The 14,404-nt window shown below is 47.8% G+C and overlaps 6 protein-coding genes across 6 annotated transcripts; 2 read left to right on the top strand and 4 right to left on the bottom strand.

Annotated features, from left to right (window-relative positions):
• Nucleotides 1-814: 814 nt before the first annotated feature.
• Nucleotides 815-2,606, top strand: MCYG_03324 (conserved hypothetical protein; the record flags this gene model as incomplete). Its single annotated transcript, XM_002847772.1, has 2 exons — nt 815-956; nt 1,045-2,606. The coding sequence occupies 2 exons, from the start codon at nt 815-817 to the stop codon at nt 2,604-2,606; spliced, it is 1,704 nt and encodes a 567-aa protein (XP_002847818.1).
• Nucleotides 2,607-4,124: 1,518 nt separating this feature from the next.
• On the bottom strand, nt 4,125-5,064 carry MCYG_03325 (conserved hypothetical protein; the record flags this gene model as incomplete). The annotated part of the gene is made up of 3 exons (XM_002847773.1): nt 4,125-4,151; nt 4,213-4,661; nt 4,743-5,064. The coding sequence occupies 3 exons, from the start codon at nt 5,062-5,064 to the stop codon at nt 4,125-4,127; spliced, it is 798 nt and encodes a 265-aa protein (XP_002847819.1).
• Nucleotides 5,065-6,379: 1,315 nt separating this feature from the next.
• Nucleotides 6,380-6,885, bottom strand: MCYG_03326 (uncharacterized protein; the record flags this gene model as incomplete). The annotated part of the gene is made up of 2 exons (XM_002847774.1): nt 6,380-6,642; nt 6,816-6,885. The coding sequence occupies 2 exons, from the start codon at nt 6,883-6,885 to the stop codon at nt 6,380-6,382; spliced, it is 333 nt and encodes a 110-aa protein (XP_002847820.1).
• A 934-nt stretch (nt 6,886-7,819) lies between these two features.
• Nucleotides 7,820-8,921, bottom strand: MCYG_03327 (phosphatidylserine synthase; the record flags this gene model as incomplete). Its single annotated transcript, XM_002847775.1, has 5 exons — nt 7,820-8,188; nt 8,260-8,441; nt 8,618-8,655; nt 8,729-8,786; nt 8,828-8,921. 5 exons carry the CDS (start codon nt 8,919-8,921, stop codon nt 7,820-7,822), a joined length of 741 nt encoding a protein of 246 aa, XP_002847821.1.
• A 507-nt stretch (nt 8,922-9,428) lies between these two features.
• MCYG_03328 (small nucleolar RNP protein) lies at nt 9,429-10,241 on the bottom strand (the record flags this gene model as incomplete). The annotated part of the gene is made up of 4 exons (XM_002847776.1): nt 9,429-9,672; nt 9,739-9,884; nt 9,950-10,098; nt 10,172-10,241. The coding sequence occupies 4 exons, from the start codon at nt 10,239-10,241 to the stop codon at nt 9,429-9,431; spliced, it is 609 nt and encodes a 202-aa protein (XP_002847822.1).
• A 340-nt stretch (nt 10,242-10,581) lies between these two features.
• MCYG_03329 (threonyl-tRNA synthetase) lies at nt 10,582-13,065 on the top strand (the record flags this gene model as incomplete). The annotated part of the gene is made up of 5 exons (XM_002847777.1): nt 10,582-11,093; nt 11,159-11,423; nt 11,491-12,066; nt 12,132-12,843; nt 12,911-13,065. The coding sequence occupies 5 exons, from the start codon at nt 10,582-10,584 to the stop codon at nt 13,063-13,065; spliced, it is 2,220 nt and encodes a 739-aa protein (XP_002847823.1).
• Nucleotides 13,066-14,404: the final 1,339 nt, after the last annotated feature.

The raw sequence follows: 14,404 nt of genomic DNA on the forward strand, positions 1-14,404 counted from the left end.
TTCTTCCCCCCTCTTTTTTCTCTTTTTAACCGGCAACTTTATACGATTGGGAGTCACGATATGCGGAGCACGGATAAAACCAGATCATCTCTTTTCCTCTTTCTCTGTTTTTACCTTTTCATTCAACCTTGGGGAGTTTTGGAAGGGGGCGTAACACTGATCGATCACCGGCCCCTATGTCATACTATATATCATTTTGCTTTCTTTACTTTTTACTGTCCCAGACACTCCCTTGTCAATACTTGCAGCCATAGCATATATCTTTTTGTTTTTTTTGTCATATAATCCAGCTTTATGTCGCTGACTCGACCTTTTCATCTTATGAAGCCGTGTGATCAGAGAGTTGCACATATCAATATGCATCATCGCGAGGCGCAGCATATCCGCTGTGGCTTTCGTTCTATTTATACAAGCTCGACAAGACAACATCTTGACATTTAATTAATTAGTCCTTATTATTCCTGATCTTAACCTCTCTGCCTGTCCCAAGGTGAATCAAACATCGTCAAAGCGATATCATTCATTGGCTGCTTCGTCTTCGCTTCGTCCAAGTATACAGAAACATCCAGCAAACTCGCGGCTGAAATCTAGACAGGCAAAAAAGCAATAAATAGCTGCATCTCTCTCTTCCTCTCCCTAATTCTACTTCCTGTTATCTGCAAAAACTACCTGTAGACTCGGTTGGGTTGGATATTCAACCACAGCCACGCCTACAACACTTATGGTTGTTATACGCCGAGGAAGTTAACTAGCAACGATCTTATCGCCCAAAACTCCCCGCCAGCTTCAACATCAACAACCAGAGCAACGACCGATGGACGGCGCTCCCGTAGAGGCTCGATCTCTAGGGTCCATCGTCAACCTTGCGTCGAACCCGCCTGCGTATCCTCGAAACCCTACCCAAAAGCCGCTAGAACCGCTAGTTCTGTACATCGTCCGCGTGCCTGGCAGCAAAGGTGAGAGAGATCAGACGAAAAGCCAGCAAACAAACAGTACAAGCTAAAGAGCGCAGTTGACTGACAATATATTTCATGTTTGTAATAGACGTGTTTCTCTCGCCGCTGAAGCCTCCTACAAAGTCCAGTCTCTCTCCCGAATCTCTCAATGCGTCGCTATATTTCCTGCATGTGGCTGGGCCGAGAGACGAAGAGATCCTGGAGTCTATCGCACAGGAACGGCATACCCAGCAACAAGTCAAGAAGCCGATACGGCAGACAAGTAAATTTGCGATCTTGAATCGCACCCGCAGGAAGCCAGTGCCAGGCGTTGACGCTTATAACGCTCAGGATGAAGTGCCACCGCCTCTACCGCCTCGCCCCCAACAGATAACAGGTCAAGATGCCGGAACCACGTTTGAAGGGGAGCCGGAAGACCTGGCCTCGGGCAGTATCACTCCCGTACGCGAACATTCGCCCGTGTTAGGGCCACCGGGTCTATGGGAGCCACAGCCTCCGATTCTGCCGCCTCGTCCGCTGCCAGGTCCACCTATTACTCTCGACGACTCACGGCGATGGAGCAGCCAGATATCCTCGTCGATACCTGTTGTAGAGCCTCCCCCGCAGGACTGGCAAACGCAGGCTTCCGGAACCGTCGTGCGGGCGAGCTGGGACGGCGGGGAGCGGGAGCGGCCCTTATTCCAGCCAGAGTCCGCCACCAGACCCCAGAGCCATCGGGGCTTTCTACAATATCTACCGGACAATGAAGGCCCCAAACCACCGCTGCCATTACGACCCAAGAAAAGCCATGAACGGCCGCAGGATGCTGTCCCTGCACCTCCTTTTCATCTGACGCTTATACGACGCGATCCGACTCACAGTAGCCAATGGAACGTTGGCACAATTGATAATATAGGCAGCTCTCCGGCCGAAGGAACAGCGGACGGATCTATAAAAGTGGAAATCACAACGCCAGGCTATCAGAAATTCGCGATCGATACATCTAGAATGTCGTTTGAAAGCTTGGGGATTAAACTTCCTGCTGCAGCACGCAGCCTGGACATTGCACGGCCCCCTTTACACAGCATGCCACCTATGCCTCGAGAGGCCGAAGACATATCAGATCCAGGGCTAGAAGCCGGTCCTGTCAAGTTCACCCGTATCCTCAAACTCTCTCCGCCACCACACTCATCCCACCATCGACATCAGTCCTCCTCTCACAGTGAAATGTTCAATCTTTCCTCTCCCAAGGCCGGCAAGTATCCTCACAAGTGGAACGCACATTACCACTTCACATCCATCTGGAATGGCCACTGCAACTTTACCACTGCCACCAACGGCAGGACCCTAAAGTGCAAACACACCATCCCAGGGCCGGCGGGGAGTTCGCCATCTTCATCAGCCTCTACGACAGTCGCTGAGATTCGATTCAACCTGCCGACACTGCTACCCAGACCCTCCAGCTCCGGCGACCAAAACAGCAGCCCGACCAAGAGCTCCTGGATTGGAGAACTGGACCTTAGCTTGGCCCGTGAAAGAGCAGGCGGAGGGTTACGCGGAAACAGTGCAAAGCTAGGCAAATTGATTATTGAAGACGAGGGCTTGAAAATGCTCGATCTGGTTGTGGCCAGCTGCATGGGCGTGTTCTGGAAGTATTATGATAGCATGTAGCCGCGCATCTTTTTCTTTTCTTTCCTGTGAGCATATTCTGATAGCATTTGTTCTTCCCTGAGCTTCGTTCAAATCATCAAATTGTTTCCTATCTCCAACCTTGGGCAGTGAGCGAGTGAGTGGTAAGGGGCTACGGGGTAATAATATATGTACATGTAAGGCTCTATAACGTCGTTACGCAACCAGCGCAGGAGAACCCGTTTCACCGCAGAACCCATCGGCTGCAGTCAAATGTATGACAACATAAGGCCTCGAAGGCCCTCGTCCTACACGCGGGGAGCGTCCTGCATATAAGTATGTACTATATATATCGACATCGAGTAACGGTTCGTGATAGCACAAACGCTGGCAAGAAAACAGGTTTATACATCTACCCATCATCTTCCTGCCAGCATCTTCCATTTTCTCAAGCATCTGCCCAGTAAATAGAATGAGGATCAGCAGAGCTTAATCTGATACACACGATGGGCGGCGATGTGCAAAGCAAGCGAGAATATGATACGTATATATCGACCCTGCTATACAGAGCGAGTGCTTGCTTTTTCTCCCTCTCTTTTCTTCTCTTCTCTTCACTGGTCTTCTCTTCAGATGCCGAAGGGTGTTGTCAAGTGACTCCAGTGACTCCAGTAATTCCAATAACGGAGCAGGATGGATGGGGATGAAAAGTGGACATGTGAAGCGCTACGAGTGTGATCTCCATGCTCTGATCGACGGTAACACCCAATTGGATGTTGAGGGGCGAGTAATATAATACCAAGGATGGGGGAGAGGGAGGGAGAGAGGGAGAGAGAAACGGTTGTATTGATATGTAGACATACATAAATATGTACTCAGGGGGTAGAGAGGATGAGAAGCAAAAGGAGCCCGTCCAAGACGTCAACTTAATAAAAGAGATGTATAAGTAGATCGGAAGCCGGTGGAAATAATACACAGTTAACGCCCAGATGCATAAACAGTAGAGAAATATATATTCAATAAAAAAAGGAAACGGTAGATAAGAGACGAAATAGAAGACACTTGGATGAAGATTCTGGTATATGGCAGGCCACGAGAGATATGGATCATAGCACACGTTCCATGAATACGACTTGGGGGGATAAGGAAACATAGGAAGCTGAAGGAAGGCAGTTGACTGGTCATTTCATTTGGGATTTCACCCAGACATTTTGTTTCGCTCTACTCCGTACTCGTTCGTCTGCTGTGAAGGAGTGATACAGGAGATCAAGGAGATGTCGACAACTCCCTTCCTCCCCATCCGGAAAAGACTGTGCGAATGTGGTATAACGCCGAGAAAACACTAGGTGAAAGTTGGTTTTGGGTCGTAAGTTCAAAGTCAAGAGTTGAAATACAAGGCGGCGGGGGTTGAGATATAGGTGACGGCGAGGCAGTGAGAATATACATGGCGTTAATATCTGGAGCAGAAGTATCGACAAGTTGCGATCAATTAAGTGGGAGCATCCCAGAGGTGGAATATGAAAAGGGGAAAGCAAGTTGTTATATATATCAAAGTGGGTATATTTAATAATGTCCATCAGGGTTGGTGACCTAAAGAGACAAGAGTGTTAGTAGGAAGAAAGAAGACACCAAGTAAAAGATTCGTTTGTACCTTCAAAACACGCCGCGAGAAATCTTGGTCGTCGGCAATGCTGCCGTTGCTCTGGCGCCGTTGAGATGTCATGCTCGGGTCGAGCCGTGAATCCGCAGAGCTCTGGCTATAGGATGGCTTTCCACCGCCAACGAAGTTGTTGATGGTTGCATTGCGGCGGTATTCGTCAACAACCCGCTGTCGCTTCCTGTATTTCAAGAAGAAAAAGATACCGCCGATAATAGCACCGATGGCGACGACACCAACGACTACCCCGGCAGCGATTCCAGCCTTGTTCGGTCCTGAGCCGGACGGCTTGGATGTAACGACTACCGTGTGCCCTCCTTCAGTTATTGTTGCCTGGGGGGGCGAGGATGTCTTCGTTGCATCACCATCGTCTGCGCCGCCCTCAGTTGCCGGGTCGTCCACTAGACCAGTCAGGTAGACCGCATAGCTTTTCTTTCCTCCACCTAGAGAATATCAACATTTAGCTATGCACTGCGTCAACTGTGGGGAGAGAAGTAAAAAAAGAAGTGTATGGAGAGACAAACATCGATCATCACCAAAGCCAGGACAGCTGACCAAGATACATGTTTTATCTGTTGATGCAGCCTTTAGAATCTCAGGAGGGTATTTATCACCACAAGAGCAGCTGTCGGTGTCGTGAAGCGCAAACACAGCATTCTGTGTCTTCTTGCAAAGTTCTCGACAGGCTCCCGTACTCTGATACTTTGTGGGTCCCATATCCTTCAACGAACCAGGACCTTTGTAGCATCCTTTAAGACTCTCATCCAGGTTTGCTTCAACGCATAAAATGCTCGCGCTGAGGAGGAAGGCCACTGCCATGACGGCCTTTGATGCATATAGCTTCATATTTACAGTTGACTAAGAGCGAAAGACTGGTTCGTGTATAAACAGATTCAGGATAGCCCGGACAAGGCGTTAAGTTGGAGAGGGTCGATTCGAGAGAACGGTAAGTCGGAATAGTCAGGACGGGTATCGAGGACTTTGATGTTTTATATTTTGCTTGAAAACATCTCCTTTTCCAGCACCCTCCCTGACGATACCGGTTCGACGGACCGACGGACTAGCACAGTGATTCGTATGTATAGGATATATGTATATACCGTCTTCATGACACTATAGTTAGTGTAATACGTCGAAGATATCAGTCCTGATGATGATGAGTGTGTGATCTCGGGTAGAGGAGGGGAATGATGATGATGATGATGTTGGGAGGGCAAAATGGACGAACCTCAGTCGAAAAACGATTGACTAGATGTTGGAAAGAGGGTACGGAGCGACTGGGAAGGAAATCCCTAGCATTCAAAGACTCTGAAGGATTGTGGTTGGAGCAGACGATCTCATCAGCAGCCGCTTGATGAGATGGATGACCTAAAAAAAGAGTGTGGAGGAGAAAGGACTGTAGGAAAAGCGAGATGCAGAGAAGACGGAGTTGGAAGAAGCGATGGAAAGGAGAGGAGAAGCCTCGCTCTGTGCAAAAGAAAAAGGTGCGTGTCTGGGCGAGAGAGACTTGCCGTATCCCTGCCGTTTATGAGCAAGCATATCCAGGTAATTATGGAGAACAGGAACCGTTCGATGTATATACGGACTCCGTACCTGCTTGGGCAACTAGAAAAAAGGGGTGTCAACATCCACATGCAGACTCGGCCTGCGGTGCAACCCAATCAGCGGCGCCTGCGAACTTTGCCGGTCGTTAAAGCGCTGGCGATAGTTGTCCTAGTGGTACGTAGAGAATACGCTCTGACCCCGAAATTGATTTCTGGGCCCAGGAACACCCGCTGCTGTTTTAACCCTGGCCCTAAAGCGGTACACATAGTACGCTCTGTAACCTGTAACATCTAGGGTGCTTCAGGGGCGGGAGGTGCCATCCGTGGCGGTGCAGGCCAGGTGGTTTGACCCGAGCATTGGGAAGGGTAGAGAAACCATATCCTCAGGCTCGGTACGGAGGAATATGTATGGAGTTTGTCAAAAAAAATAAAAGGGCCGGCCAGCAAAGTATGGAATATGATGGGGAGAGTGGGCATCCCTTGATCGTCCGTTATTTTGTACATTTGTTCGTCATTCATCGTATATATCTGTCCAGTCGAGTCGAGATTATCCGTGCTATGTATGTACAGAACTGGAGTTGACACCATCCCTGTAGGCAACCCATCTTGCTTGCATTTCATTGCAGCAAAATATACCATGCAAGTCCTCGTAAGCGCAAGTATAAAGCATTAATGCAAGAACTATCCCCAGGTCTTTGCTTTCCCTCTTTTGCGCTGGAGCTTCTCGCCACCAGTGCGGAGGTTTTACTCTCCACTTTCAACACAAATATATTGTTATCTTTCGATATTCTTCTTGCTCTTGTGCTGTATTTTATGGCTGACTTGGCGCTGAGCTGGTCCCAGTCGCTCCCAACTTTCCCTGTCAATAGTAATCTGTAATCTATTTTGCTTGCGCATCAAGTAAGACACTAAGAAGTGGTGGAGCCCTGCTATCGTGTGATTTTGAGCTTAGCAAGGGTTGTTGGCCTCTAGCGCCAGAGATAATTCGTCCTTTCATGTTGTATTTCCGTGACGGGGGCCGATTAAGTCATCAACCGGCATATATTGACATACGTCGTCCTGATGCCCTGCAGCCTGCGTGCTCGATTGCCATAATTGGAAACATTTTGGCCCGATGCGTCATGGTTTCCTTGAAATAGATGGGCCGTTGGAAGGCGTGCAATGGCAGGAGATGGATGATCCAAATACGTGGCTCGCCAGGTGAAGATGCAGACAGCATTTGGAGCAACGGCGTCAACAAAAGGGATGCCCAAACCTCAAACCGCGCACTTTCGACCGCTGTTGAGGTGTTTTTAATGTCTGGAACATGGCCGGCTGAGAGACCGGAGAATAACTATTTTGAGGCTTTTTCAATACGGATGCGCTTGTCTAAGTCATCGACCAAGCGTGCTCTAGAACAAAGCTCATCCTTCAAAAGCCCGTGTTCTGATACCAGTTCCCAGCTTCAGCTTAGCCAGTTTCCAGGGCTGAAGGGTTAATATCAATGAGTGTGCAGAGAGCGTCCCTTTAATCTCCCTTGGCCTGTTCTTTTCATAGCAGAGATCGAGGGCTATCCTGGTCGGTGTCGTGGCTATGAAGATTCAGACACGTTGACGTGACACATCCATTCATCCTTCTCTATATCAGGGAGTTGATATTGCAGCAAATTTTGCTATTTCCTTATTATGTGCGTGTTCCGTATTATCTCACTCATAACTTCTGGCTCATCATGTCTTCTCTATCTTGAAGATGTTTAGAGTCACGCTTGGCTGTGTATCGACCTGTCGTTTCTTCCAAATATGTTGTACCAATGTTATTGGCTGATTATTTGCCCTTCTAGAGCTTCACTGGAGCTCTTATACCTTGTATAGATATAGCGCTGCTTCATATTTGCATTGCCCTGACTGTTGACCGGAAATCTAACTGGCTTGTACGTATAACCAAAGAACAACATTTCAAATGGAAACTAAACATGCACATGCAATCCGTCTGGCAGCTAAACTGATCTCTTTTTCAAAAAGAGCGAATAATACCAACAAACCAAAAAAAGGTTACCAAAGGCTGACAAGTAGCGGCCATCATATCTTTGGGATATGTATAGATCTGCTTACCATAAGGCAACCGCTAACAAGAAACATGCCAACAACAGGGTGGAATTCAAATAAGGTGCCTGGCAACATCACTCCAAGCGGGAGATCTTCCAAGATCCAACCTTGAGATAGCCAGTACGCCATTATCCCCACAATGACCAATGTTGTCGGGATGGGAGTACCTTCAAAGTATTTCGACTTCCCTGTCTTATCTTTTGGAAGCGTTGCAACAGTGACATTAAACCGAGCAAGTCTAGTAAGACCGCAAAGAACAAAGATAGTAAGTAGGACGTGGTCAACCGGCGATCTGATTCCGATCGAAAATGCTGCCACAGCTGGAGAGACGCCAAACGAGACCTATACTTCTGTTAGACACTGACCATAAACAGCTAGTTGGGAAAGTCTTCTCCAATATTTCGGATTCGTACCAGATCCGCGAGAGAGTCGAGCTCCTGCCCCATCAATGACGACTTTTTTCGCCATCTAGCTACCTTTCCATCCATGAAATCAAAGAAGAGGCCAAATGGGATGAAGCCAAGTGCCATCCAGATGTTTCCATGTTGGTGTGATTCCCCGAGGCAGAATCTCAACGACGAAAATATTGACATGACTGCAGATCTGGTCAGATAAAGTCACAAACACCCTCCCCCACTCTATCCTATTAAGGACCAAGATCTAGATTGCTGCAGAATACTTACCTCCACAAAATCCTGAAGAAAAAGTGCTGGTCAGCTATCGGTTCGTCTAGCCGGTGTCATAATAAAGCAGAGAACAGAGGCAGCCCACCATTTAGTTCCGTAATAAAATCAGCGAGGTGCAATGCCCTGTCCGCGAAAAAATTATCTAGTCAGAACGGGGGGAAATGACTCTTCATCCATACCCTCCAGCTTTGCGCACCTTATCAAGCTGAAGTGACCTGTATCTGCGGAGAGAAGGATCTTCTGTTTGTCCTGACCTAGAAGAGAGAAATATATCAGTCCTACAAAGTCTTCATACAGCCGGCTCTTAGGTTGAAGTTCATACCGGCATCCTTGGGGGTTTCAGAGCTCTCTGGGCTGTTACCGCCCGCTGCAGGGCTTCGTCGCGACATCGCTGGCTGCTGGTCGTGGAGGTGTCTAAATTGTACGTATTAATTATCGATAAAAAGGATACCAACGTTTGGGATAGCTCGAATAGTAAAAATAGCTGCGTGCGCGCGAGAGAGAGCAGGGCGAGAGGTTGTTGGAATGGGAGAGTTGTTTGTCCTTGATTCAGAGAAATATTGATGTGGGCGGGATAGAAGGGACGTCATATATCTAACTACACTAAGGAAAGACTCCATTGGCCACCACGTCTTTTTTTACTTGTCAGTTAATTCAAAACAGCGGGTTCAGATTCATTATACCATTTCTTTATTTTGTATAGAAAAGGGAGAAAATAGCGAGCAGGAAGTAAATGTAAATTGGCTCTATGTTACAATTGATACATTGGAACAGAACCCTGCAACTCTTTTTATCGGTCAAATAGAAAAGATCGTTATATGGTAATATAAAAAACTCCCATCCAGAATGCTCCTTAACGCCAGCGAGGAAAGAAGGAAATCGACTGCTTCGATTCTTTACCCTCGTCCACGGAATCCCCCTCGCGAACCTCCTCTAGCACCTCCGCGAGAGAATCCGCCGCTGCCACCTCGTCCACCACGCGCGCCTCCGCGTGAGAAACCACCACGACCCCGGGGAGCACCACCTCGTCCGCCGCGGGAGAATCCTCCTCTACCACCGCGCGCTGCGCCTCCACGTCCTGCGCCTCCGATCTTCTTTGGCTTTGGCGCACCTGGTGGTGGTTTGGGCTTGGGAAGGAATCTAGCAAGAGTGTAAGCTCGAATGATCCATGTCAACCATCATCCAACGAATTCTGGGTGCGCATACTTCTCCAATGGTAATAGCTTGTCTCCTCCAATGTAGAATTTGTCACCGGCTTTAAAGGATGTTGGGACAATTCCATCCTGGGGTTTGATCGTAAAGTATACTTGGTTGATTGGCCCTAGAACTTCATCGACTTTTCCAACTGGAGTCTTTACCCGGTATTTCATTAGCACATTCTTTTTTTCTTTTCTTCAAAATTGTGCAGTAATCGCACCTTGTTCTCCAAATATATCGGTGCGTTGAAGTATGGGATCTTTGGGTTGATCGATTCGCAGACCATCTCTCCTTCGCAAGAGTGCATAAAGGTGCCCATTTCTAGTACGCTAGCTGGTGGCCCTAACGACTGCTGCATCCCCCCACGGCCTTAAAAGAAGAAACCAAAAAGCTGTTAGTTGAATAGATAAATAATAACCCAACGTCGAACCACACAACTCACCACCGCGAGCCCCGAAGCCTCCACGGTTGGCACCCGTGCCGCGACCTCTAGATGCACCACGGAACGACATGGCGCAATTCCTTTCTTCTTCTTTCTATCCTCTTAAACTCGTCCGCTGGTGACGTTGAAGCTGGCTTGACCTTCGACTTGGGGGGTTTTTTTTTCAAAAGCAAAAAGCTATAAAAAAGTCTCGGCTAAAAATTACCTAGTGAACATAATGTCACGTGATATAACTGTCAAATTGATATAGAGTCACAAAGTCGAAGGGAGTTTCTAGCAAGACAGGAGAAGACTTGAAGGAATTGACCGCTGCGGTTCAGGCCAGGATAAAAAAAGCGCCCAGCATGAGTGAGTCTGCCGCTCCAGAGAGCTCTTCAGCCAAAGAAACCATCCTCCCTGACCGTACAGCCATGGACGCCGCCGGCCCCTCGAAAGCTGCCCCGCAGAAAGCAGGCAAGGCGAAGCCAAACCCAGCGGCTGATACACCACTGCCAGATTTTATTATAGAGCGAAATGAGTTGTTCGACCAGCTGTTCAAGCAGCAGGTGGAGGAGCTAAAGAACAAGCCTCGATTTGACATCACTGTAACTCTGGAAGTGGGGGATGGCGCACCGTCGACCGTTATCGCAAAGGCATGGCAGTCTACTCCTGGCTCGTTCTTGAAGGATATACCAAAGGAAATAAGCTCCAGTGTGGTTATTGCTAAGCTGGACGGAAAGGAGCTCTGGGACTTGGATCGCCCTCTCGAGAGGGACTGTCGTATCCGCTTCCTGCCCTTTGACTCAGCCGAGGGCAGAGAGGTGTTCTGGCATTCTAGTGCCCATGCACTTGGTGAAGCTTGCGAGTGTCAATATGGATGTCTTCTCTCGCATGGCCCTCCAACTGCCCATGGTTTCTTCTACGATATGGCTATCCCCAATGGGTATGTAAGATCGATAGACTCCTGGAGTATGCTGAAGTTGAAGCTAATGGTTGGTTACTTTATAGTGGTGTTGTTACTCAGGGAGATTGGCCGTCATTGGATTCCAAAACTACTAGGATTTTCAAAGAAAAACAGTCCTTCGATAGGCTGGAGGTTTCCAAAGAGAATCTGAAGAAAATGTTTGGATATAGTAAATATAAACTGCACTATATCGACAACCTTATCGAGGGAGAGAGCAGTACTGTCTATCGATGTGGAACCCTCGTGGACTTGTGCCGTGGACCTCATATCCAGAACACAGGCAAAATCAAGGCTATGAAGATCATGCAGGTAAGAAACCTTAGCATACGTCTATATAAACTCCTGAGTACTCAAATATATCTCTAACACCACGCAGAACTCTTCCGCATATTTCCTTGGTGATCAAACCAACGATGCTCTGCAGAGAATACGTGGTGTGGCCTTCCCCGACAAGAAGTTGCTACAAGAGCACCTCAAATTCATGGAAGAAGCAGAAAAGCGCAATCACCAGAAGATCGGCAAGGAGCAAGAGCTCTTCTTCTTTGATGAGGTTTCTCCGGGATGCCCCTTTTTACTCCCCAACGGAACCAAGATTTTCAATGCCCTACAGAAGTTGCTCCGGACAGAGTACCGAAAGAGAGGCTACCAGGAAGTCCAGTCCCCAAACATGTACGATGTCGGTATATGGCGTCAGTCGGGCCACTGGGCTCACTACAAAGATGACATGTTTAAGCTTGATGTGGAAAAGCGGGACTGGGCGCTGAAGCCAATGAACTGTCCTGGCCACTGTATTATGTTTGGTCACAGGGAGCGAAGTTACAGAGAACTGCCTTTGCGAATGGCAGATTTCGGTGTACTTCATAGAAATGAGGCATCCGGTGCTCTACATGGACTGACTAGAGTTCGGAAGTTCCAACAGGACGATACACATATTTTCTGCACCGACAACCAGGTACGATATCTACGTTTGAATTACAGATGACAAAGCATGGCACTAACCTCCCTCTTTTTTATCAGATCATGGAAGAGATCGAAGGCCTCTTTGATTTCCTTCGTGCTATCTATGGGCTGTTTGGATTTAGCTTTAAACTGAAGCTCTCTACCCGGCCGGAGAAGTATCTTGGAAAGTTGGAGACCTGGGACTATGCAGAGGCTCAATTGCGAGAGGCTCTCACCAAATTTAAGGGCGCAGACTGGGATATCGATGAAGGTGATGGTGCTTTCTACGGCCCAAAGATCGACATTACGATCTCTGACGCCCTTAAGCGAGAACATCAGTGTGCCACAATTCAACTCGACTACCAACTACCCCTGAACTTTAAACTCGAATACATGACAGGAGAGACCGTTCCTAAATCCGCTGCTCCGGCTGACCCCCAGGCCGAAGCTAAACCTGAAGATGACTCAAAGCGGGCTCAAGCACCAACTGCAGACCCTGCCGCGCCTGGCCCCGGCAGAGCTCGACCAGTCGTGATTCACAGGGCTATCATCGGCAGTTTCGAACGCTTCTTTGGTATTCTGATTGAACACTTTGGCGGCAAGTGGCCGTTCTGGCTCAGCCCCAGACAAATCTTGATTGTTCCGGTCATGGCCAGTGCCAATGACTACGTTGAAGAGCTCCAGGAGATCCTTAGAGGCGATAAACTGAACGTGGACATTGATCTAAGTGGCCACACAATGCAAAAGAAGATTCGAAACGGTCAATTGGCCCAATACAACTTCATCTTTGGTAAGTCTCCACGCGCGTTGTGTATCCGTTCTTCATGCAGTCCAAAACCTTGCTAACTACACTTTAGTGGTCGGTGCCCAAGAGAAAGAGTCTCGTTCAGTTAACATTCGTAACCGTGATGACCCCAGCTCACAGACTAAGGGAAGCCTTGTGCCACTTGAGGAAGCTAGAGCTAAACTGCGCGCTCTCCGAAAGGAACGCCGCTTAGAGAATTCTCTCTAAGACTAACTCACTTTACCGGTGTTGGAATTATTGACTTTGTCTACCTCACCTATGGGAACAGAAACGGTTAAATGTAGAGAACTAAAATTAAAGAAATATATTGCAAGCTTTACGTTCAAAACGTTTCAATCTTCCTGTGGTAACTGCTCTATTGAGTAGTACCATATCCACGAGGAGGTATGAAGTAAACCGGTCTTCCTATCGGTATACCTTGATACAGGCGGCCAACTGTAGCTTTAACTAGCAGACGTGAAAATAATGGTCACGTGGTATAAATGCACTGTTATTCACAGTGCCACGGCCAGGTTAATATGCCATAGTTTTGATTTGGATATGCAAGTGTTGCTCTAACTCCATATGTATGCACTCCGTATTATCTGCTGCCTGGAAATGATGTAGACTTGAGGATGCACACTTGTTCACGAGATTAAGCTTATATCTGATCCCTGCGAGGGCTTGGACTTTAAAATCAAAGGCTGTAACACGAGACACATACTACTATGTATGTATGGCTCATCATGAGTCAACTTTTGCAATCGAAGGGCTACTGAAGGATGCCATCAGCCTGATGTGTCTTTGCATACAACATAGTACAACCAAAGGAAGTTGCCTTAGAAGAGCAGCGTGTCCACTATCGAGACTATATGCCGTTGCACAGCCCATCGCATGCCTTTGTAGACTCGCATCATTTACCATAAAGGGCTGGTATGGCGAGAGGTCGGGGTTTGAGAATTCCGCCTCCCCGCAGGGTAAATCCGATTTGACGAAGGAGTTGGCTTTTTATCTCCGATACGAAAACGATGGCGCTCGAACTGTTGGATTCGTCCGTGTGGACCGGCTGATACTTTATGAACGGACATAATGTTTATGTAGGCAGGGGGGGAAAGAAGCAACTAACGAGCCGCTGGCCGAGGATCCCGGAAGGGCGACCAAGGCCCCTTCTTGTCGTTACTCGTTAAACTTGACTCGCATCATATCTTGTAACTGTCGAGTGTACGAAGAAGTAGTTAATCTTATAGATGAAGTCTTGAAGTCGGAGAAGAATATAACTAGCGGCTTAGTCATCTTCACGTGGCTTATCAACTTTCATCTGATATCAAGAAAGTCGAGATAGTCGAAACTACGTAGTAAAAGTTTCGCGAGCTGAGGACGAGCAGCCATAACCCTAACCATAACAGCCAGTAAAAGCCCTGTAGCTGTGATATGCTGCATATAGGATGCATCGTTGCCAGTGGCTTGACGTCTCTGTTCCTCTGTGTGGTCTATCCTTATTAATAAGCAGCCAGACATTTTACTAGCCAGTATCCGCCACAACTGCTTTCGAGAGAAGCAGTTTTCA

The sequence above is a fragment of the Microsporum canis genome, genomic scaffold (assembly GCF_000151145.1).
Source record: "Microsporum canis CBS 113480 supercont1.3 genomic scaffold, whole genome shotgun sequence".
NCBI classification, from domain to species: Eukaryota; Fungi; Ascomycota; class Eurotiomycetes; order Onygenales; family Arthrodermataceae; genus Microsporum; species Microsporum canis.